We start from the raw sequence: 27185 nt of genomic DNA on the forward strand, positions 1-27185 counted from the left end.
GTGAACAGGTGACAGAGGCTGGTTCAGGTAGTGATATTGAGGAGTTGGGGATGAAGGAGAAGTTGTTAGCACAATCGGTCCAGCCAATTACTCTATTCAATTCAGGGGTAAAGGAAAAATTTGTTGACCTCGGTGCTCGGAGACAGTGTGAGGGGCTACTGTCTGAGGTATTGTATCCGTAAGTACTTTGACCCCATAGTTGAAGAGAAGTGCATCCAGCGATGCCAGTACAGTAATATTCGGACTTGAGCGGGTATCCTTGAGAATGATTATCATTATTTGGTGGGTAAGTTTTAGACCAAACTGAGTGCTGGTTGTGCTCTCACGTGCCTCAGAGATTATGTCAAGTAGGACTAGTTCTCTTTCCACTAAATATTTCTGAGGTACCCGAATTATGGGGTGAGAGGTCAGTAAGGGAAAGGTGATACAGCTAGGTCCCAATATTCGCCAGGCCGATCACCATTTCACGTACAAAGAAACTTGAGTATTGGGAGACTGAGAAGAACAAACAGACAATAGCCCGCCCCAAAAGTGTTGATAAAAAAAATCTGTTGATATTATTAGAGTGTATATACTAACACAGGTTGTAGGAGATCAAAAATGACATTGTTGACAGACATAGGATGATGTTATTGGTGAAAGTGTATTATTCAAATGTCATCTAAGCTAAAAGACATGCTTCGGATAGATGACCATGTTGGGCATGAAGAACGTTAGTAGAATACTCTATATTGTCATAACACACTTTATCGTACCTTGTGTCCTTCCAGATAATGTGTTACATCTGTGGGTGAAGGGCATACAAAAGGTGAACACCGAGCTCCAAAGGTATATGGTCTATAGGAAAAGAAAATTGTTTCTAGGATTGTGACCCTCTTTCATGGTTACCTGACTAATATTCATACACAGTGTGGTCAGACGTAAAGGGGGACATACATTACAGAACAATGAAACGTACTACTGAGATCCTGCAAAAAATCTTTAAGGTGATAGTTTTGTGCACTATCAAAGGGTGGAGCTGTCGAAGTCAAATAATTGGATGAAGTAAATCAAATTGATTATTATGGTTTTACTGTGCGATTGCGATCAGTACGCCATGTGTTATGACGCAATCACACGATAAATAAATGCACACACACATTTACACAAACACATACACTTGTAATTAGTTCATATTAAAAATAGTTCCAACACATAATTATTTATGACCGAATGTAGCAGAATTTATGGTTAAATATTATAATGTTATATATACTTTTGTGGGATCTAAGGATCAGGATACAGGAAACATATCATGTCTAGTATCATTCTAATCCCCTATTTATCCTCAGACGCCCGGTTCAATTGCCTACAGGATCGCACCTTGCGTATGCAAGATATGGATTATAGGGAATAAATGATCAAAATGGTATTGTGTGTGTGTTATGTAAATAGACCAGTTTGAACCAGCTTTCGGCAGGAAGATTAGTATGCATCTTTTGGAGAGCTGACCCCCACCCTTGGAGGGCATCGTTTGAACTGGCCAATGACCTGCATTACACTGGACTATCCTGAAGCCTGAATCTATGGAAACATGCCAAATCATCTGTATTGTTTTCACTGTATCACTAACTGTATATAAGCAGGGGCTCTGGGGCCTTTAGACAGTCTTTTGACCACAGACTTCAGGATTGAATAACTGTAAACTGGATCCAGAGCGCCCACATATGTAATTGGCTGTACTTATATTATTGAATTATTATTCTTTTGCTTGTGCTAATAAACTGCATTGTGCGTTGGAACCACAACAATCGTAGTGAACAATAATTATTGGTAAGCGATTAAATAACTTTATTAAGGGTTGGAATAGGCAATTTATATAACAATATCTATGATTTTTATTGCAGGTTATTTAGAGATCAGTCTTCTAGAAATGTGTGCTGTTCATTAGAGTGTCAGAATAATGAGTAGTTCTGTTGTTATTATAGTGGATATAGTATAGATATATGATATATTTAATATACAAAAAAACAGGGTGCTATTTGACTGTGAACAGCAAACCCCTAAAAACAAATAGATTTCTTGCTTTTAAAATCCCACTTGTTTCAAGCTGAAAGCAATTTTGTGAGGAGCATTATAGCAGTGACATCTGAACTATTTAGTGGACCAAAATCAGGGTGCTGTTTGGCTGTGAGCAGTACACCCCAAAATACAAATAGATTTATTGCTTTTAAAATCCCTTGTGTTTCAAGCTGCAAGCAATTTTGTGAGGGGAAGTATTAGTGACATATTTAGTAAGTGGCCAAATAACAAGGTGTTCTTTGATTTTGAGACGCACATCCCTCCAAAAACTATAATTTCTTTTAAAGGACTAATTGTCTACATTTGAATTATATTGTGAAGCAGTGTTAGAAGAATTATAAGGTAACATTCCCTCCTTTCACTATATCACTGGGTGTTCACCTGGTATGGTGGCAGCTATAAGTACCTCCAACTTCAAGTAGCTTTACTCTTGTCAACCATGGATCACTCTACATATCAGGAGCAGCCCAGTACCAGTACTAGAAGTACTAGTATTTTTTTTTACCTCTAGTAGTAAAGATCACTGCGGGAACAAAGTGTAAAAAAGAATGCCCAAAATCCAAAGGAAACAACAGCTCTTGATGTAGGAATTAAGGGAAAAGTTTCTGGTGAATGTGGCAATTTGTCCTAAAATATGAAAATAGCTCACATTCCATGCACCACCCATGGTGGCAAGAAAAGGCTCAGACCATTACCACTTTTTGCTAGTAGGGGTCCTGCTAGTGCTGGTACACGTACTAGAATGCCCAATGCAAAAATGAAAGTTTCCAACACGCTCATGCATCTATCATAATTTCCACTGCACCCCATTCTTGCTCAGAATGTAGATCTGTCACCTCCAAAACAGTCACATCACTGCATGAAAAGAACACTGAGACTGAAGAACAACTTAGGCATGCACAGAATCCTGAGGAGTGTCTAAGGGTACCCACGAGTGTTATATGTGAGTCTGATGTTTCAGATTCTGACACTGTAATTATAGATCAGCCTCCTTTAATAGATTTCTCAACCATTTGGAAATGTGAGGATGAGTAGTAATGATGATGATTTAGACATAGAAATGGAGGATTCTGCTTTGGAACTTGCAAATGTGTGAGAGGATGTGAAAAATAATGTGTTGTACTTGACAAGATAATGAGGAGCATGATGATGAGAATGATTGTTTTGAAGTAATACAGCCACCAGTGGTACAACCTCATGCCCTTCATAAGTGTATTGTCATGCAAGGACATAAGATAAAAAAAAAAAGCCCTGCTTGTGTTTGGATAAATTTTATCCCAACCCAGACAACATTTGTCAAGGCATCTGTAGCCTTTATGATGCCACAATATGTAGAGGTAGAGATGTTAATAATCTAGGCATCTCCTCCCTGTCATTTTCCCCGAGGTCATTAAAGTAGTTTTTCAAAAGGTAGACAATTGTGTATAGTATCAAGCAGCCCAGCACTAGTTAGCAGCCAAATGAATAGACACCTCTTGCAAACTTCAGCAACCTCTTCATTATTAGTATGTATTCCAGCATCCAATTTTACAAATCAAACTAACTCCCCTAATTAAATCAATGATTCTCAAAAGACATCATTGCGCACTACAACCATGGCCAAAAAAATTCTTCTGTGAAGAAACACATCTGCTATATGGCTGTGTCCATCAGTGTAGGTGGCAACTCAAAATGAAACAGAAATTGCAGTCTTAAAACAGAGAATGTTGGAGTCACATGGAAGGCGACCACATCATGGTATCCAAAAACAAATGTCTTTGTGCACATGCCATAAGAATGACACATTACTGGCCTTAAATTAAAGCCACCAGGATACGCTTCTGACTCAGAGCTGCATGCAGGGTTCATGGTGAGCTTGACATTAGAATATAGTAATATGTAACCAAGACATCATTATTCCCAAAGTCTACTTTATTTTCAGTGTACTCAACATACAATGTATACCTTGAGCAATAGTATATATGAAAGAGTACTAAACAATCCACAAGTGAGAATATCATTTCTACAGATAACAGGGGCTGGGCAAGGGGGCATATGGACTACCTTGCACTGAGTCCCTGGGCTACATGCATTTATTTCCCCCTAATAGGCTGCTGAGCTTAGTCTCGCTTCCTGGGATAAAATTTATCAGCCAGTCCCTGAGAGCTACCAAACATTGTACCCCTGCTCTGCTTGTGTCTCTAGATGCTGAAAAGTCCTTTTATTAAGTTTTTTAATAGAAAACAAAATCCATTAACTGCCTATTCCTGGCTGCTTGAGGACATACTCACACCCACCGACCAGTATGACTAAGTCAAGGAGATAGTGGCCTTGCGGCTGTTGATGGGATAAAAATACGTCCTTGACTAGATTGCTCTTATGATGAAGAATATGGGCAGGCTAAGCTCACGGGAATGGGGGGGGGGGAATATGTCCACCGTGCCAGTCCCATAGTGGGCTACCTTGGGCTCTCCCACTGATCTACATGCATCTATTTTTCCCTAATAGGCACCTGAGCGGAGTCTCGCCATGGGCTAAAATTTGCCAGCCAGCCCCTGATGAAGAACTTTCATGGTTTTTAAGTTGTGTTTTAAAAATAGAGAATATTTGGAGTCACACAGAAAGCGACCACATCATGGTATCCAGAAATGAATGCCTTTATGCACATGCCGTAAAATTGACACATTACTGGTCTTATTTTTAAGCCATCAGGGCATGCTTACATATCTCCTCTGACCTCTGCCCGAGATCCCATCTGATCCCCACATTGATCCACCCTGATTAAATGTGCTTTATCCCGGGCTAACAGGCAGTCAGTATACTTGATTTGTACAGCAAATGAAGATTCTACCCTCAGTTTGGTGGTGTCTCTATATGCTGAAAAGGCCTTTCATAGGGTTTCCTGGCACTGTATGAAAGGTACACGCAAAGTAAAGAGCTTTCAAGGCAAATCTTATGCGGAGTTCTTTCATTCTACCATAACCCGTCTGCTGCTGTTCTTGCTTGAGAATGGCACCAGACAAGGCTACCATTTATCTCCTCTCCATTTTTCTCTCTTGATGGAGCCACTTTCATCTAGGATCCACAATAACCATAATATCACTGGCAAACGAGCTGTAGAAAATCAGTATCCTCTTAACACTTACAAACTCTCACACTAAAGCACTAGCTGGTAATATGATTTAAGCACTGTAGAGTTTTGTAATTTGAGGTTTTCTATTTTTAAGGAAGCATTTGAAAAATGAAAAAAACAAAACAAATTCTTCTGGTGCAGCCAACATTCATCTATCTACTTGTCTAAAATTACCATCCTATCAGCCAGTGCTCTGCCACTATGTTTCAAACGGATTGTAGCATACTTTCCACACAAAACGTGGTTGTTCATCACCATCCTCTTCATCCTTTTAGATTAGTAGTGCAGCACACAATGTCAGATCATTCACAGGCAAGCTACTCTTTGCATCACTGGATTCACATTGAAACATACCAGTGTCTATCTCCTGGAAAAACTCAGAAATGTCATAGCAAAATGACTCGCCCCAGGATTCCTCATTGCTGATAGCGGAGTGCACATTGTGCTTTACAACTGGGTGAATTTCAAACCACAATATGCTTTGCACACACAATAAATTTGGAGGTGCAGATTTTCTTAAAATATAGAGATTGATGCAGGAGTTGCTGTCTGTGGCTCATAAAATTTCTGGGTATTTTCAGCATTCAGTCACCACATGCAGATCATTAGAGCAGCTTCCAAAAAATGAAATGCCATGACACCAACTAAAGCACGACGTAGTAATGAGGTTGAATTCCATACTTTATGCACACTGCTGTGTCCCTATGTTTCATAGGGGTTGTATCTTTTATTAAACTGCCATGTATTTGTATCGCTGCTCTATCTGAAATTGTAGCCGAATAGCTCGCTGCAGCATTTGGACGAAATGGGTGAAAATTATGACAGTTGTGAAGAGATCATTAGAAAATAGATTGTAAATGACTGTAAATGAATGTTAATGTTATAAATAGTAATGTAAGGACAAAATCAGCATAAAATGACATAATTGTACCTATTTTCCACAATTTTTAGAGAAATCCAGATCCAACACCAAAACCAAAACACATGAGGATTTTTGGCAAAAACCAAAATATGAAGTTGGTCTGTGCACATATCTAGTCTGTATGCTGGGATAACTACACTGTTTAATACAAAAGTTATTCCACAAATAACTTATCACTGTATGTCCATTGACTGAATGAATCTAATTCTGAAACTATCATAACAAACTATTTTCACTTCACAAAGATGATCCCATTATGCATTGAATTAGATTAATACCACTTTGTACATTGGTTTAGAAGCAGCTTGGCACATTTCTCTCTACAGAACAGGGGCAGGCTGGACCGGGGGACAGCAGCCACCCGGGCCGCTCAGTCTAACAGCTGTTCGGGCCGGCCGCCTCCCCCCCGTTTCCCCCGTGGATGCAATAATTTGTTAATATTACCTGTGTCCGCATCGCGATGCGGCCACGTCAGCGCACAGCGCACGTGATGCGGCCGCGTCATTATAACGCAGCCGCATTGCGTGTCATGTGATGCGGCCGCCTGTGCGCCCCCCCGCGCTGAAACCTCCCAGCCCGCGCCTGCTACACAACCTTTTCCACTCATTGACATTTTTAGGCAAATAATATCAGAATTTTTCAAATTGATTCCTTAACTAATCCAAAATGCTAAATGACTTTTGCTTCAGACATTTAATTGCACATTTACTTTAGGGAATGTTCTTGTACTGCATTACTATTGCTCCATAAAGATGAAATTTAAAATTGGTATACCCATATAACCTGAAGATTATTAGAGCAGCAAAACCCATTCCATTCTTCCTATTGGGACACAAACAAAGTTTCAAAGTTTCTCTATTTCAACTTTTTATGTTGGGAACACTATGCATAACTTGCACGCCATGAAGCTTCAACCCTCAATCTACTGCAGGATTTGGTATAGTTTGGTAGAAGATATAATTCATTGTTTCCTCAATGCAACCCACCCAATTTGTGTAGCTCAAACCATGATACTCATGCTGCTATTTATAATTTTATTTTAACACAGATATTTTACCAATAAGTAGCCTGGTATATTTTTATTTAATTTTAATTACTAAGGCCTAGATAGAAGTCAAATCACATTTTAGGTCAAATTAAGCAAATAATATTGTTTACAACAAAAACATTTTTAGTTATAAAGTGCAAAAATATATATTGTAGCATAAATTCCATTTATTGAAATTAACACTTACTTTATGAAAAGTTCTAAAATAGGCTGCTTTTTCATCTGGAAATTTTTCTAGTCTTCTTGGCCCTTTACTGGAAGCCTTCTTAAAAACTAACCAGCAGCGCCTGAAAATCTGAAATCAAAAGTACAGCATCTATGAATATACTGATTTCATGTCAAAATGAAGTCAATTTCTAGAGCAAATGAAGACACATAATTTTAACAATACATAATATAGAATAATCAACTTTGCTATATGAACTTTTGATTATTTGATTGGCTACATGTTGTTGATGTCTATCCACACCCAATTATAAATACTGTGTTTAGCCTCTTTTCATTGAACTGGACTGAACACAACAAGACCATGAACAATATTAGGAAACGCCAATGTGAAATCACTCGGGTGTTGGTAGATTATTGGCTAAATTAGTTTGACCAGGTTGGAAGTCAGCTATGCTAAGTTGGTAAACTGGCCACAGAAGAGATACTGTCAGCACTGGATATTGCATCCTACTGGGATCTGGCACATGGTCTGATCATGTAGCCTGTAACTGGGAAGATTACTAAGACAACAAAATTTGAATTAAAGATATGAGCTACGAAGGCTTGCTGCGATCAATAATACTGGCAAATGCATCTTAATACTATGGTTCTAGTGACTGAGTGTTCTGTCAGCTCACAAAAAATAGCTGAAAAAAGAAATATTGGGTCAATGAGTTAATCAGTTTTGTAAGATGAAAGTCAGACAGACAGCAGAGATAAATGATCCTTCCAATGAAGGTAAGGGCAGTACACATAGAAATATTTATTTATCTATCTATCTACATATATAAATATATATTTTTATATATATATATATATATATATATATATATATATATATATATATATACATATATAAATATATTTTTATATATATATATATATATATATATATATATATATATATATACACATACACACAACACCATGTACAGCCCTGGTGCATAAAATACAATATACAAGCTAACAATTACTTAGGCATGGCATTTACTTATTATTGTTTGTACAAACTCATTTTTGGTAAAATCTCTGTGGAGATAAAATGCAAGCAATATGTTGTGGAACTGGGCTGAAAATAAATGTAGTGCTCACATGTGTCCAGATTTTCTTAGCTATTGGCACTGGCAGCCCATAACGTCTAACTTGTACTTTCCTAGAATTCAGACCCTTTATTCACCTGGATTACTAGGGTTAGGAAAATAAATTCTTTCAACAGTTTCACTGCACTGTCACTCAAAAGGAACTAAGAGCTGGCTTCTATAGATTGAGAAAAATTAATTTGAAAGAGATGTCAGATGTGTTTTTATGGGTATTGCAATGGTATTATTCTATGAAAATTCTGTTCTTTAAGCTGAATAAAAATGTGACATCATGTCAGCTTTAATGAAAATCTACATGACCCAGTCATTAAATACTAATTATAGACATTCAAATTTAAATTTGTTCCCTTTCTTATTGATTTGTATTCATTACACAGACATTTAATTCATAAATATATAAACACATATTTATAAATTCAATTTCGGTATGACTTTCACATTAAAATGACATATCAGTATTGTATAATTGCTAAGATTTATTAAGAAACAACATTTATTGTATTATAAAAAATAAATTAAGAGTGACAATCTTGAAATATATTGTTAGGTCAGAAATCTTACATATAACACATCAGTCATTTAATCTATTTGGAGACAAAAATCATTTATATTAAGCCATGTGCTTTTTATAAGCTGTGAGCTTTGTGAACTGGCTCTGTCATCATTACTGAAAAAGATAGGTACAAATGTCAATATTGGAAGTAAGCATTAATAAACAGTATTTCAGCAATAAGGTAAAGAAGGTCTATCCGATTTGGGTAAAACATGCACATCACAAAAGTGTTTCTCTGCATCCAAGTTTTTTGCTATAACTAGGAAGACTTAAATTCTCAAGAGTTAAAGGTGGACAAAGGCAAATCTTTTGAGGGTGCTCTACCCTTGGAGCAAAGATCCATTCCGATAATGGTCATGAGCATGGACCTTTCTGTGGGCTCCCTCCACAAAAGCTGCAACCAGCAACAGGCTACTAAAGGTTGGGATGCTCACTCTATAACAGGGAAATTTGCATCATTGGGACCCACTGTCATAATGTGATAAAGCCCCAGCATGTGCAGCACAAAGATGAGTTCCCTAGTGGAATTGTGCCTGCATACAGAATGCAGGCCCCTGCAAAAACAGCCCATTCTGAAAGTACTGGTAAAAGTTAGAAATCAGCATTTATCTATGTGGCACTACTGTTCTCAACCATGCTTGGAATCAAAAAACTGCTTGGCAAGGCTGGTATTTGTAGAATTACAACTTTAGTTCTAACTTGGCCTCAAAATGAACTGTTGATTTCAGCACCCTGGAGAGCAGCAATTAAAGATCAAGCAAAGCTAAGTACATTGAATATATTTTAATTTATTTATTGTACAAGACATACATTTTGTCAATAACCTTAGTCATTGTTTTCATATAAATTGAGGAGGCTAATTATGAACTATAAAGTTAGTGCATGGCAGAATATGTTGGGAGTTCTAGGATTCCAATGGCAGGACAGTTACAAGTTAATTATGCCTTGGACTTCCATATTTATCAAACATCAAGACTTAAAACATCAGGACATCCATAATATAAAGACTTTGATGCATTTATATATCAGCTCTTGCTTTCGTTTGAATTCTAAAAGCAGTAGAATAATAAATGCTTATTCCTGAAATCGGGTTTATTATCTTAAACAATATTTTTTTCAAAGGCAAATATAAAATCTTCATTATGCTCATTATGTGAAGAAGTCCATTCAGCATGTAAGATGACTTATAAGCACTGACACCTCAGTATTCTAGTGGTATGTACAGTCATGGCCAAAAGTTTTGAGAATGACACAAGTATTGGTTTTTACAAAGTTGCTGCTTCAGTGTTTTTATACCTTTTTGTCAGATATTGCTATGGTATACTGAAGTAAAATTACAAGCATTTTATAAGTGTCAAAGGCTTTTATTGACAATTACATAAAGTTTATGCAGAGAGTCAATATTTGCAGTGTTGACCCTTCTTTTTGAAGACCTCTGCAATTCACTCTGGCATGCTGTCAATCAACTTCTGGGCCACATACTGACTGATGTCCTTCTATTCTTGCCTAATCAATGCTTGGAGTTTGTCAAAATTTGTGGGGTTTTATTTGTCCACCCGCCTCTTGAGGATTGACCACAGGTTCTCAATGGGATTAAGGTCTGGGGAGTTTCCTGGCCATGTACCCAAAATTTTGATGTTTTGATCCCTGAGCCACTTAGTTTTCACTTTTGCCTTATGGCAAGATGCTCCATCATGCTGGAAAAGGCAATGTTCGTCATCAAACTGTTCTTGGATGGTTGGGAGAATTTGCTCTTTAAAGATGTTTTGGTACCATTCTTTAATCATGGCTGTGTTCTTAGGCAGAATTGTGAGTGACCCCACTCCCTTGGCTGAGAAGCAACTCCACACATGAATGGTCTTAGGATGCTTTACTGTTGGCATGACACAGGACTGATGGTAGTGCTCCCCTTTCCTTCTCCGGACAAGCGTTTTTCCAGATGCCCAAACAATCTGAAAGGGGATTCATCAGAGAAAATGACTTTATCCCAGTCCTCAGCAGTCCAATCCCTGTACCTTTTGCAGAATATCAGTCTGTCCCTGATGTTTTTCCTGGAGAGAAGTGGCTTCTTTGCTGGCCTTCTTGACACCAGGCCATCCTCTGCACTGGTGGTGCCCCGATCCCGCAGCTGAATCAACTTTAGGAGACAGTCCTGGCACTTGCTGGACATTCCTGGGCACCCTGAAGCCTTATTCACAACTATTGAACTTCTCTCATTGAAGTTCTTGGTGATTCCATAAATGGTTGATTTAGGTGTAATCTTACTAGCAGCAATATCCTTGCCTTGTGCAAAACAATGATGACTGCAAGTGTTTCCTTGCAGGTAACCATGGTTAACAGAGGAAGAACAATGATTTCAATCACCACTCTTTTAAAGCTTTCAGTCTGTTATTCTAACTTAATCAGCATGTGACAGAGAGATCCTCATTGTCCTCGTCGACACTATCGCCTCTGTTAACGAGAGAATCACTGACCTGCTGTCAGCATGTCCTTTTGTGGCAGGGCTGAAATGCAGTGGAAATGTTGTTTTTGGGATAAAGTTCATTGTCATATCAAAGAGGGACTTTGACATTAATTGCAATTCATCTGATCACTCTTCATGACATTCTGGAGTATATGCAAATTGCCATCATAAAAACTGAGACAGCAGACTTTTTGAATAATAATATTAGTATCATTGTCAAAACTTTTGGATATGGCTGTATATTTCATTTTTGTGAGAAATGGTTTCTATTGGCACTGTGATGGAATAAGTTTTTTTTCACATTCATTTAATCTATTTAGCAACTACAGGCATTGTGACTATATCCTAAATGGATGTAAATAAATGTCCTGTTAAAAAAAGAAATGCATTTCAACCCTTTATGTTGCAGCCTCTATTTTCGGCATTATAAACAGGAACCATTTAATTGATAATGAATTTTGTGTTCCCCAACTTAATCAGTTTATCAGCATCTTTTTTTGTTAATTTACTTTAAATGTTGTTCACAACTTTGCAGGGACCACTTTTTGCTACCTGTGTCACATTATTGTGTGCTTGAAACAGTATTAAATGTTGGAGATAAGGCAACTGTACAAAAAGGATAAATTACTTTTATCCCAGTAAGTAGGGGGTTGCAACTTAGTATGAGAATAGTGGAAAAACAGTGATGCAATAGAAGAGCCATGAAGTTAGATACAGAGGTTCTTGTGGTGATATTGCACTTACACTCAATATCATGTGGTTGTCATTCACATTAATACAATTTTTGCACAAACTCTTCAAAAATAGCTTTCAGTTTATTCATACTACTGTGTGCAGTATTCTGCAGGACACACTCTATAAATTTCAGATAGCTTTGCGCTGGTATAACAGATAATTTAAATAATGCTGAAACAGTGTAAGCAACTTCCAGAAAGTTTTGCTGGTGAGATTCTTTTGTAACAATTGTATTACAGTATATATGCATGGATTATTTATATATATATTATTTATATATATATTATATATATATATATATATATATATATATACATACATATATACTGTACGTATAGGAAAAGACACAAATGAAAAGAGTTTACTTGCACAAATATGTTCAATCAGATGCATCTCAAAATGCATCCACCTCATACACAATTTGTTCAAGGTATACATCATGATAGTGAGAAAATATAGAGTTAGCATAAAACAAGTGACTTGACAGTTAGTAGTAAATGCTAATATCACATTAAACTATTTGTAGATATTATAATAAAACCAGATTATTGTCTGTAAAGTAATTACTAAATGCAAATGTTGCATTATCATTATAAAATTTAATGGAAAACGAACCCAAATTAAATACAAACATCATTTAGTTTCCCCTTTAAAAATCAGAATCTTATTGATGTATGTATGTCTTATATATGTATTGATTGTTGTTTTAAATTATCTGACAGTTGATAATTATTTGTTTCAAAAATCCATTTGGAATCTTCTTTCCTACAATAGTCCAAAATCAATTATCATTAAAGTAATGCAAATATTTGGCTGCAAGTTCATATAATATTTCTGTGACACTAATGTTTTAAGTACTATTAACTGGAGAGGACAACCAGAGGCAGCTAGCTACTGCTGCTTATAGTCAACATCATCATTGCATGTTATTGCACCAGCTCTCCAGGACCTGCAACAGGCATCTTTGTGTATGCATCCATGTCTAATTGTGTAGCAATTATGTAAAAACGCGCCCTTACTGTACACTGCCTACACTTGCCCACCCTAAAAAAATATGTATGCAGACTTATGCATTTCTAGAGTTCTAGTATGTTAATGTGTATGTCATACAAAGAAAATAAATTGCCAAACTAAATTAGCCTGTAATTAGCCTGCAATGCTATGCGGGTCAGAAACCTATTAAATAAAACTGTGTTGATACAATAAATAGTATAAAGAACAAGGGCATGCAATACACATGTTCTACCGTTCTGCTGATCAGAGAATAGAATATATTTATTTATTTAATATTAACATGCACCAAGGATGACTGTGTACTCTTTTGAAAAGAGTTTTGAAGGAAAAAATAAAGGTGAACATATTAACCTCTTAATATTTAAATCTGTAAGTAATTTGAAACCATACTCCTAATGAACATATAACCTGGAAATCTCCTCTGAGACATATAAAGGAACAAGTTTATGACTGCAAAGGAACAGGCTATTGGATAGTTGTATCAATCACTATAAGATGACTATATTTCTCTAGGACTGCATGTAAACAGACTGTATCACTTCATACCAATTACCCAACACAGCGCACTAACTTGCCTCTGTCCATCTTCCCTCAAATGGCCATATAGAGCGTAATAAAATAATATTTTTGCTCCTGGTTGTAACTATTCAATGCCAATGACACTTGCATTAATAGCATCAACACAAAACTTCCCTGATACTTTTGTACACTAAAATGGCACATGTTGCAGAAGGAAAAAGAGTTTACAGAAAACAGAGAACATGTAATAAGTTACAGCATTTAGATTTGTTATTTTTGATTTTACAATTCCCACACAAGATCTGGTTTAGTTGTATTGATTCGCCATAAATAATCATGCATACAATATGAAACGTTACCAAAGTCTTGTCTTATTCCTTGTCCTAAAACTAAATCTCCTGACAGACACACCATGACATTATACTGTGTTCAAAGATGGCCATATGACTTGCGCATTTACTACTAACACTGTGAAGACACGGTTCTACACCTTCTCTGCACTACACTTGATGCTCTTTATGTAAATCTAATAATGTTGACATAAATGCATCATGAGAGGAGTCCGACTGAGTATATGCACATAAATGTTATTTCATTTCATATGTGTGTCTTTTTATACATTCGTTGCACAAATGCATCCAACTCTACGTGAGCCCTATAGCTTAGAGGAAGTCAATTCAATTGGTGGTAGTCAGTATAACGATAGAGACAACACCGACGGTGAAGAGGCCGACATGATTACACCGAAAGTATAATCAACGACAGGCTGATAACACTGACAGGTTGAAAATGACACTTGAAACAGCTCCAATGAAGGAACATCCTGGCAGGCTACAATGATGTCAGTTTCAAGTTCCCCACTGTCATTCACTGCTAATTTAAGGAGGCACTGGCTGCACATTGCTCTACACAAAGCCTACAACATTGTACTGCCAGCACTTCAATTAATTACCACCTTAACAGCCAGATTGACAGTGGGGAACTTGAAACTGACGTCATTGTAGCCTGCCGAGATGTTCCTTCATCGGAGCTGTTTCAAGTGTCATCTTCAACCAGTCAGTGTTTTCAGCCTGTCATGGATTACACCTTCGGTATAATCACGTCGGCCACTTCACAATTGGTGTTGTCACTATCGTTATAAGGTACCCCACTCAAATCAATGGAATAAATATAAAAATGGTGGATGCAAGATAATTCATATTGCTAATGTATTTAATACACAAGGTAACCTGAGTAACTGATAAACGATAGGATTGCTAACTATAAGCCATTTGAATTCTTGTGGCCTCTTTTGAGATCTATATAAGATGTGATGCGTCCAATCCCAGATGATTTAGGTTCAATACAAGGTGGACTAAACCAAGAATGGAAATGATGATATCTCTAATGAAGTGAGAAGACCACTTTCATTCCTTGCTATGCAAACCCCATGTGGCATGTATTTTTTGGATGTAGAATCTAAAAAAACTTATCAATTATGGGTGGATAAAACTATAGAATATAATTCTGACAATTAGGATTGTATTAAATGTATTTATGTCATAGAAATGCTTTGTTGCCCAGTATCTTAGTTGAGTGATAATAATGCATGAATGTATTTTCTTATACAACATACTTTAAAAACATTAAACTTATACAATTATACTATACATTTCACAAAGCCTAAAAATTGACAAGCCTAAACAATAATATATAAAATCAGCAATTTGCTAGCAGCATTGTTACATGCACAGTTTTATTGATAATTAGTTTGGTAATACAGTTTCACAACAATTGTTAATCCATAATTAATTATTTTACTTTACAATAACCTCATTCTTTGCAAGTTCGGCAATGCTAGCATGGGGTTGTGACAAAACATGACATACTTGCATTGTCCTTTCCTCAGGCATATGAATAATTATGCAAATGACACAAAAGTATGTACTGTAGCTATTTGAACATAATCATTCAGATCTGTTCAGTTAGCATACTAGAACAAAATATGTGCAGGCAGCTCAGAGTAATAACATATTTTTATTGCTTCACGTCAACAATGACCTCCTGAAATGATTACAATTACCATTTAGAATGATAGGAAAGAGGCTTAGTTCAGAGACCTTTACAGGCACATTAGTCACAATATACATCAAGTTTAAAAATTCTAAAAAAGTATTATCTAAAACATACTTCATTCTGTTAACTATATAAAAGGGTATACCATTTTACAAATCACTCACAATACCATTAAATAATCTATAATTTAAAAGCCTAGCAGCGTGTGTTAGTCTGTGTGTGGAAAAAAAACAACAAGCTGCAGCGCCACCTGCTGGGCGGAGTTTTACACTGACCTACTAAATTCTTAGCATTCTCTAATATATAAAAGTGTGTTAGTGTGTGTGTGTGTGTGGAAAAAATTATTTTCTCAGAAAGGGCTCATCCAATTGACCTGAAATTTGGTATACTGACATTATTTGACAAAAAAATTAGAATAGTGAAGTCAGTTAACTTCCATCATCCCCCCTTCCCCACCGTGGGAGGGGTAGTAAAGGCTAAATTTACGAGTTGAGGGGTCAAACTCATTTTCGTGAGGTAATTTTACATCATGAACACACATTAAAAAGGGCACTTGCGTCGGGAAGTAACGCTCTTCCCCTGAGGAGGCCTGGGCTAGGCCCAAATATATGACAAGAACCTTTTTAAGACCTTAAGTAGCTTGATTTGACTAGAATGCATGAGTATCATGCACGGGTTAACTTGTCTGGTATAAGCATTTACAAAAACAGAAACATATATATTTGTAAATGCTGCAAATATACTTTATGACTGTCATCGCTTTTATGAAATCAAGCAAAGCTGTACGTTATAATAGTTTAAACCCAATGGACATTTCTATTTTCTACCTATATGTAGCTCATTATGTAACTATTTCATACAATGTATGTGATTGCAAATGGTAGGTAGAGTGTCTTCTCATCCTTTAAGGCACTCTAATGCTGCAATACTTACTTACATTTGTATTTTTTCTATATTTAGATATGAGTGACATCCTTGGGGTGGTATGACACCACTGATCAAGTGGTAAGAACATATGACGGAGAACAGTTTAATCATAGTCTGTACAGAGGGTTATTACTAAACTATGTTTTGCATATTCAAATAAATTAGGCACAAAGCAAAGAACTTTTTGAGAGTATCTTCTGTGATTGCCAGCTTGTAGATGCCATTTTTTAAATAATATCATTTTAAATATCCCCAGTTATGCAAATATAGGAATTTATATTTGGTATAAATTGTTCCATGTAGGAGCAATAAGTGTCTTTTCTAGAATTTGATTTTAAAATTAAATCTATTAAAAGTAAAGTACAATCATGAAAATAATAGCTAAAATTCAGATGGATCGTGGTTGATTTAGACAATTAGCGTGAACAGACATTTCACAGAATTGTTTTTGTCAAACATCTACTCTTTCCAAACTTATTTCAACTCAATTGCAGTCTCTATATTAGCTGTGGATTGTAGCAAACAGAAATACACTTATGTCTCATAAGCTATAGTATATTAAATTCCCACAATATTGCAGAAAAAGCCTATTTTCCCCTCTTACTATAATGTAGTTACCAGCTGATATTATCAGTCTCTGGGACACACAGTTTAGTATCATCATAGAATTATAGAGGTTTACATTAATGTTGCTCTCCAGGATTAACTGATCTGCTGTTGACTCCTATTTCTCTGTTTATGGATGATTCAATTATATTAATACCAATGATTATTATCAAAGACACTAGGGTCATTCAAGTGAAATTGCTTTGACATGATAACTGCATAATGTTGCAGAAAATATTGGATGAACTCCACTAAAACCAAGCTAGTGCAGAAAGAAGATAGTGATAATTTGGTTCGTAAAATTATTTGTTTGCTCTCTTCCTCTCTCTCTCCCTCTCCTCCTCCTCCCTTTTCCCCAACTACCTTCCCCCTCCTTCTCCCTCCTCCTGAAAATATCTTATCACAAATAGGTGTAAGGGTTTTTGAAAGGCCTAACTTTGGGGCTAAAGAGCCAAGAGAGAGGATGGCATTTTGTCAAAGGTGGTCAACTAAAGGGACAGTTAGTACTGTAGAATCAGGGCTCCACTGATGGCATAAACACATGACACCTAAAAAACTTAATATGTTCTAGCTGAGAATATTGGGGTTTGAGGATCACTGTAGGTCATTGAACACCTCTGGTTCAAGTATTTATCCAATATACGTGACAAAGGATTAGCCAAGCTGTATTTTGGATCATGACGCATTGTGGACTTTAAAATAGTTTTGATGTCTTTAACATGTCAGGACTGCAAAGAAAATGTTATTCACATCCACATGGATAAGGGTGAATTAGAGGTAAACATCCTAAAAATTCCTGAGAAGGGCCTGGTTAAAAAGTGAGGGAGACTCAGGTATACCCTTGTGAAACAATCGTTGCGGTGTATTGTTAGCGTCTAAAATGTTAATGCAAAAAAAAAGAAAAACAAATAGCTAGAATAACAGGAAATGTAGGAATTCTGTGAGTGTTAACATTTCTATGGTTTTAGTTCAGCCTCCATCCACCTTCCTCAACCAGTCTATTAACCGGTCTGATAGGGGTTTTTCAAGGGCTGCACATGGCAAAAACTGTGCCTTACTGCATAAGCCTTCCCAGTACATGCATAATACCTTACTTCACTTCCATTTAAAGAGGTGAATATAGAGCAAGGTCTTGCTAGCATATATCATAATTCATGGGAAGCAAATTTGTCCAGTCTCACCTCCCCATTGGATGCAAGGAGAGCGCTTCTGTGATGTGATACATATGTGCAACAGTTACATGATCGACATTCAAATGGTCATCACCATAATATAGACAGGGTTGGAAAGTCAACAATAATGATATTGACAGTATTATTAGGTCGACAATTTAAATGTTGACAATAACATCCCTAACTGTCTACATTTCAATTGTCGTCCTAATACTGTCTACATTTCAATTGTCGACCTAATATTGTTAACTTTCTGAATGTCGACCAAATGAATGTCTAGCTAATGACTGCATACCTTTGGAAAATGTGAAGATGAGTAGTGTCGATGGTGATTTAGACATAGAATTTAACGATGCTGCTTTTGAACTTACTAATGTGCAACATGATGAGTGAGACCATTGTGGATCTGAAAATGTTGCAATGTGTTGTACTTGAAAAAGATAATGAGGAGAATGATAAATGTGTCCAAGTAAGTCAGCCACCAGTGGTACCACCTCATGTCCAGGATAAGTGCATTGACCAAAAAATTCACCTTTTGTGTGTGGAAATACAACCCATACAACATTTGTCAAGATATCTGTAGCCTTTGTAATACCACAATAAGTAGAGATAAGCACCTCTTCCCTTCATCATCATCATCATTTATTTATGTAGCGCTAGCAAATTCCATAGCACTTTACATATGGGTATAAACACAGTAATAAAATAATACTAGTCAATACAGACAGACAGATGTAATAAAAAATAAGGATGAAAATGTAAAGACTGTAAGCTCACTTCTTCCATTCATATTATTCCCACCTCTACAATATCTTGATTAAGGCCTGGTCAGACCTAATTAGTAAAGGAGAACTGATACTCATTTATCTGCAGGAGTTCAGCTTCCCTGCCCTCTCGAATACTGATCGGATCCTGTTGGAGCAATCTTTCACATAAAGAATTAGCAGACACAATAAAATCCACTTCCTCAGGCAAAAGCCCCAGCCCCTGATGGATTTTCAATTTCTTATTATAAGGCATTCAAAAATATACTTATTCTCCTGATGGTGCAGGCCTTCAACGCTATCTCTGAAGACACTTTTTTCTTCACCCAATCTCTAGAGGCCCACATTACAGTGCTAACTAAAGACGGTAAAGACCCGTCCCTGTGCCCTAGTTACAGACAGATATCTTTACTCAATGTAGATATTAAATTATCATCATCATCACCATTTATTTATATAGCACCACTGATTCCGCAGCGCTGTACAGAGAACTAATTCACATCAGTCCCTGCCCCTTTGGAGCTTACAGTCTAAATTCCCTAACATACACACACAGACAGAGAGACTAGGGTAAATTTTGATGGCTGACAATTAACCTGCCAGTATGTTTTTGGAGTGTGGGAGGAAACCGGAGCACCCAGAGGAAACCCACGCAAACATAGGGAGAACATACAAACTCAACACAGATAAGGCCACGGTCGGGAATTGAATTCATGACCCCAGCGATGTGAGGCAGAAGTGCTAACCACTTACCCACCATGCTGCCCAATTATATGCGAAACTTATCGTTAACTGGCTAAAATTTATGTCCCTGGGAGTAATCCACTCTGACCAAATGGGGTTTATCCCAACCTGTGTGGCACTGACTCACAGTACTAAAGTTATCGATCTAGTTAATTTGGCATTACACTCCACTACTCCATCCATGCTGTTGTCCATGGATGCCGAAAAGACCTTTGACCATATTGATTACTCATTTATATGGTGTATGTTAACCCATATGGGTCTAGGTCCTGTGGGCCTCCATCGGATTCTGGCTCTCTACCGTACACCCCCAGCCTGCACTAAAATTAGTGGGATGCTTTCGGGACCAGTGTTGATTTGTATTGACACCAGACAGGGATGTCCACTATCTCCCCTCGTTTTTATGCTCTGCATGGAAGCTCTGGCCAGATCCATCAGAGTCAACTCTGATATGAATGGGAAAGGTAAACTATAAATTATCACTTTTTGCGGACGACCTCCTTGCCGTGGTCACTAATCCGGTTATTTCAATTCCCAATTTGATTAAAGAATTTCCTTGTTTCAGCTTCCTTTCCAATTTAAAATTAATTATTTGAAATCGATAGTGCTTAACTTCTCTTTACCCCCTCATGTGATGGAAGGACTCCAAACCGGCATTTGATTGTTTCATATTAAGTATTTTGGAGTGTTCATCTCTACAGATTTAACCAAATTATTTGAGTTCAACTTTAGTCCTCCTTTAGTTCCGATCCGAGAGGACTTGAGGGAGTGGTGAGGCAAGGGCTTCTACTGGATAAGGAGGATCAACATAGTGAAAAATGAACATTCTCCTGTAAATTTTATATCTCCTACAGACTCTTCCCATTCACATACCTGACAAATGGTTCCTAGACCTACAGAGATTACTGAGAGACATTGTGGGGGGGGGGGGGGGGGACATTTCAGCCACGACATCCTATACAGATGGAGACACTTGGGAGGTCTAAAGCTCCCACACCAGCATATTAGTGTTAACACACAATACCAGGTCATTCACAACACCCTGTCTTTGGCCGTTTACTAGTACAGATGTGTGTACTGTGGTCTTAATTAGGTGCTTTGCTTTGATTTTACACCAGCAGTTGTCAGAAGTGTTTATAAACAAATAAGACCATCAAATAGTTTACATTGTTTTTAGCTATCTATTTCACCTATGGGAGAATGTGCACTATTTTTCTATTTTTCTCTGTCTTTGCTCTATGCATTTTTATTTAGTGGTTGAAACCAGGTCCCTGCCTATACATCAATGGGTTTATTTTGTATCTTCCGTGCTTACTTTATACAGAAGTGCATTCCTAGGCACATATGTATCTACAGATATAATAAGAAAGATTCAAAAATACGATATTAACACATGTAATAAACACAGCACCAAGTCCAAACCCTCTCAATATTTATTTAGGGCATACAAGAGTTATAAAAACACAGCAGAATGAAGGGTGTGTTCCTAAAGTGCTAGTATGTAAGGGCAGCATGGTGGCTTAGTGGTACTACATACTACCACTTTAGGAACTAGCACATGTGAGATGGAGTAGGGCATTTTTACAAGGGCTATTCCAGAAAAAGGTGGGTATGCTTCTGTTATATGCAAGTCATATTTGTGCAAAATAAATTGCATTGCAGTTTTTTTCGCCCACAGATTTTTCGGTTTCTAAATGCTTTCTAGGGCGGTTTCATGCATTCACTGGGGGGTATAGACTTGAAAACTAAAACAGTACCATATAAACTTATATTGCCCCTTCTTACTTGATGCAGGTCAAAAAAACACAATACAACATGCTCAATTTGTGGTGCAATATTTTTTCACCCATTTCTAAATTGGCTTTTGTCCCTTTAGCCACCTGATATACATTTGATGATCATTCACCTATAAGGTGATAAAGTTTTCCTATTTTGCAGGGTTCAGTCAAAGCCCTCTGATCAGAGGAAAAAATAATTCATTGGTAAAGCCTATGTCCAATAGACAGGCTCAAGCAAACTGCTTTTCTTTTGCTCAAACCTTGTTGTTAAGTCAGTTACAATTTTTGCATCTATTGTGGATCACAATTCTTTGTAGATAAACAATTGCTCACAGTACAATTTCTAAAAAACTGTGATGCATTAATATTATAAACCATCTCACAAAGTTTTTTGCGAATACAATATCCAACTTGAATGTCAGGATTGTTTATAAATAAATGAGGCATGAAAATGTGCAATCTAGTTTATTAATGGTCTGCGACTTGTCTCTAAAGTATTCAGAGGTTCTGAATTATACATACAGCTTTACTCAATATGAGAGAAAGTAAGAATTCAAAGATTCAATTCAAGCATAAAATCCCAAATATTCTCTGTTTTCTGCTGGTGATTCTTTCATACATGAATAAGTGGCCAACCTGAATGACAACATACAAAATAATACATTATGCATCCAAAAATAATACTACATTATGATTGGAGTTAATTATCAAGAAATAATTGTATTTCTGCCATTACAGTTAATGACTGGGAACAACATTTCCTACAGGCAAGTAATAAAAACTATTCAAATGCCTGCTAAGGTTATGCATGATAATTGCTTGATGATGTTAATATGTGCACAGTTTGAACAAAATTTTAGTATACATTTCTGTGCCTTATATTTTATAATTTGTGGTATATTATTACATAAAGATACTCAGTTCTATACTAGGCTATGACTTTCTTTTATACTAGTATGCATAAAAGAGGTGAGCAGTTCAGATTCTGCGGACTTTGACAAATTTGATGAGTTTCATTAAGACTCGGATTGACAGAGCCTGGAGTCTGCAGCAGACAGTAATGCAACTGCAAACAACTAATAAATAGATATAATAATTTTAATAATAACATTTTCAGCCAACCAGCTTTACTCAGCTCATAATGTTGCTATTTGTGAGGTGGTCAACTAGGCTGTAAACAAGTGCACATTATATAAATACTAATGTAGGAACAAAAAACAGTTCACAATTACATGATTGTATGAGGGGTTTTTTTAAAACCATTTTTCATCAAATGTATATTTATGTGTGAAATACAAAATTAAAACACTCATCTCTACATAAAATATTACAGGAGCAGATTTAGTAGATGAGCAAAGACTTATCTTAAATAACTCATGCAAGTATGGAGACATCAGGGTCCTTCTTTATTTCAAACAATATAAGTATTTAGATGGTAATATGAAAAGTATTATATCAGTGTCTTACTTTACAGTAAGTGTATATCTTGTGCCTAAATTGCCACCTTCAAATTTTTTTATTACCTGAAGGTCTTTTCCATGGAGAAAAAGAACTATAATGTGCCACATATTGTGAGCCCATATATTCATGTGTAATGTATTGTAATATCTTATGCTCATAATAAAATCTTGCTTGAATTATATAGGTTCTCAGGCATGTGCATCATTGTGACTAGAGAGTTGTGCAGAAGGAATGTAGCTATGTGCCCAAATCTGTAGAACATCCAGAGCTTTAAAATGTTCATACACAAAAGATAGGTCATGCATATCCAAGTGAAGCAGTGTTAAATCATATTAAAACACAATGTCAATATCACAAAATGTAACGCTAGCTCTTACTTCATAGATTACATACAAATAGATCATTTCAGACCATACAGTGCAAAACAAAAGCAAAAATCTTACTTGTGCATTTTGTATAATTGTAGCTTTTTGGTCATCAATATATTTGCAAATTTTCTCAAATTTGCATTTGATCTTATTTGGTTGTACATTGGTCTATGTAAGTTTTCTTAATATCTCCCACTGCACTACTTGAAGTGGACATGTTACAAGACAATGGCTGGCAAATTTTAGCCTGGAGGACAAGAATCAACTCAGCAGCCTATTAGTATTACTATTTTAAAGGAAAAAAAATGCAGGTTGCCCAGTGACCTAGCCCAAGGTGGCCCAATCTGGGACCGGCCGGGGAGGCAGATGCCCCCCAGCACAGCCTGCCCGTGCATGTTGCATTTTGTGTTTAACGCAAGTTGTTGTGTTTAATGCAAGTTGTATAAGATCAGCATATTACAGTATACTGTACATCAAAGTTACAGTTCAGTTGGAAACAGAATAGAGCTATTTTTCTCTCTTATAATATCATTAACGGGTTTAACCAGAAAGGACAGTTCACATTTAAATCATTTGAGGCACTGCACAGGAAAATAATAAATTAGGGACACAGAATTGTCCCTCTTGTCTGACTCTTCTAGCCCCACTTGAATCCTATCCTTAATTATACAGAAAATCCCTGATTCACCGGCCAGCCACTATACTTGTGAGTGTTAATACACAAGCAGCAGTATATTTTGTAGTTTATACCCTTTAGTATGACTGTAGCATTAGCATTCATTTTAAAACCTGTCCTATGCCGGATTCATGCCAATAAATATGATATAATTATGCAAACAGATCTTAGAGTTTAAACCTTCTCAGCATATAAAGAACAACTTCATTCTTACCTTGACAATCACAGGAGGGTAAAAATGTAGCAAATCCAAACAGAATATCCACAAAGAAACTGGCAATGCACAGCATGATTTGCTGAACCATTTTTGGCCATTTGAAATCATCACTGATTTCTTTAACAGATCCATGCCACAAATCAATGGTGTTTAATAAAATATGGAGAAGAGACTGTCAAATTCAAAGTTAAACCTGGGTATTACTATTACAGATGCATCTTCTCTTATCTTTGGCTTATTGACACAATGGCCCTGATTCATCAAGGCACGCATTCTGAGCGCAATCCACGTTTAGTATTAAATGCACGTATTTTGGCTTTGCTGAATTCATCCAGGCATGAATCTTAAGATACGTGTGCTGTTGAAATCAGAGGCAGATTTGCTGTGCTCTGCTACATAAGACCTTGCAGGATATGTCCAATACCAATAGGGATTATAAATCCACAAAAGAACACACAGAAAAAATAATAATAATAATAATAATAATAATAATAATAATAATAATAATGTCACCTGTTAATAATATAGGGCCTGATTCATTAAGGATCTTAACTTGAGACACTTCTTATTTTAGTATCCTGGACAAAACCATGTTACAATGCAAGGGGTGCAAATTAGTATTCTGTTTTGCGCATAAGTTAAATACTTACTGTTTTTTCATGTAGCACACAAATATCAACTTTAAATTTCAGTGTACAAATAAGCTATCAAGTATTTGTGTGCTACATGAAAAAACAGTCAGTATTTAACTTATGTGCAAAACAGAATAGTAATTTGCACCCCTTGCATTGTAACATGGTTTTGTCCAGGAGACTTAAATAAGAAGTTTCTTAAGTTAAGATCCTTAATGAATCAGGCTCATAGGCATTAATGATAACATAGTTTTTCTCTTTTTTTTTTTTTTAAAGTGTTTTTTTCTTTTTATATTTTTCCCTTTGAAATACATTAATTAGGATGTCGTTAGTGTTTTACTGAGCATAAAATACTTACGTTTGGCACTCGCCTACTATAAATTGACTACGGCAAACACCCCTTCCTCACCCAGTTCAATCCCCAAAATCGCAGCCTGTAGTAAGTGTCCTTTGCATTCAATTACGCAGCGGACAGGGCTGCTTTCACGGACATATCTCCCAGCTCTGGCCTTGTGGAATCAGGCCCAATGTGTACACTGAGGACCTCATTTAGAGTTGAACGGAAAGTCCGTCTAAGAAGTGTAGGAATGGGAGTGTGCAGCAGCTTGGTAGGGTATTACGAGTGGCAAGCAACCCCAGTCACGTTCCACTCGCAATACTCTACCGAGCTGCGAGGAATTCCTGCAGCTAGCTAACTGCTTGCGCCACCTAATTCCCGCCGTACAGTTTTAGCCCTTTTTTAATGTGTGTTGCGTCTGTGCCTCACTACGACTAGGATTTACTTACATGGTCACACCTTCATAATTCTGCGTTCCGCCCATTCTCTTGTAGTGAGCCGCAAGCTGTCGCAAGTGTTAATTGCCAAGATGCAGGCCAATATGGTGCTTGCTGCACATGCGTGATAGTGTTTTTTTGTTGGTTGCGCCTAAAACGGACTTTGCGTCCGACACTAAATGAGGTTCTGAAAAAGCAATATAAATCCCTTAGGCATTTTTCCACCTGATAACTAGAGCGGTTTCTTCAGAGGATAGAACACTGAGTTATTTCCTGGTTCTATTTAAACTATAAACATCCAATCAAAACGTGACCTTAATTAAACCCTAAAAGTAACTGCTTAGTGCAAAAAACATATAGCATCCAAGTGTAAAATTTACACCAATAATTAAGAGGCATCAACTCTAACGTAAGCAGACATAAACAAAAAGTAAACATTAACATTTTATAATGGGAACAGTAAAAAACTTATTTCTGCAAGTCTGCATAGATTGACTCTTCCTCTCTCTCGTATGCAAATGTATTATCACAAGTATCCGTAAAAAATCAGCACTAGATGTCATTCTTCTACATTACTGAGCAATATAAAATGATTACGACAAAACCAACTGACCATATTACCATATCTCCTGGAAGGATGATTAAGAATTAACAGCCACCACAATGGTCTAAATTAAAAATTTATGCTGCCCAGCACTAAGCTGGATTCGATGTCAAATAACCAGACAGATTCATTTTAGCTGTCAGTTTTTCAAATAACAATCAGTATCCACTCAAGTTACTCCACATAAGCAGTGTTTGGTCTAAATATCATGAGGTTTCTCATGCATCCTTAGTGTTATAACAGATATTATCTTGGTGTGTTAAACAATGCTATAATGCTATATATGACCGGCACCATCCTAAACTATCAGATCATGCAAATCAACTCAATGTGGTGGTATTTTATACACACATATAGAAGGGTTACACAAACAAAAAATAAAAAGTTATAGGGCACGTAAAGGGCATGTGGGGAAGTCTGGTAGCATGCGGTGAGGTCTCATGGGCACTTAATGGGCATGTGGGTAGATATGTGGGGCATGTGGGGTTTCCATATCTAATGTGCCTATACATTTCCCAAACAGGTCCCATCATTCCAGAATTCAGAGAAGAAACCAGCAGTAAGTTGTAAAAGCTGTAATAACAGGTAAGAGAGAACAATACAATATACCATTCTTTAGCCCTTCTAATTTTGTTTCCATACCTCTCTTGCTCACACTCTCTCTTCCTCGAT

At 36.7% G+C, this 27185-nt stretch overlaps 1 protein-coding gene across 3 annotated transcripts in view; it reads right to left on the bottom strand.

Moving 5' to 3' along the window:
• The window catches only part of DOK6 (docking protein 6), a 584401-nt gene that overhangs the window by 422732 nt on the left and 134484 nt on the right, over window positions 1–27185 (bottom strand). For all 3 annotated transcript variants that reach the window (XM_075213248.1, XM_075213247.1, XM_075213249.1), the window contains exon 2: window positions 7331–7438. In XM_075213248.1, coding sequence (XP_075069349.1) covers window positions 7331–7438 — 108 coding nt within the window. The remainder of the gene's footprint in view (window positions 1–7330; window positions 7439–27185) is intronic.

Source organism: Mixophyes fleayi, chromosome 5, assembly GCF_038048845.1.
Source record: "Mixophyes fleayi isolate aMixFle1 chromosome 5, aMixFle1.hap1, whole genome shotgun sequence".
NCBI classification, from domain to species: domain Eukaryota; kingdom Metazoa; phylum Chordata; class Amphibia; order Anura; family Limnodynastidae; genus Mixophyes; species Mixophyes fleayi.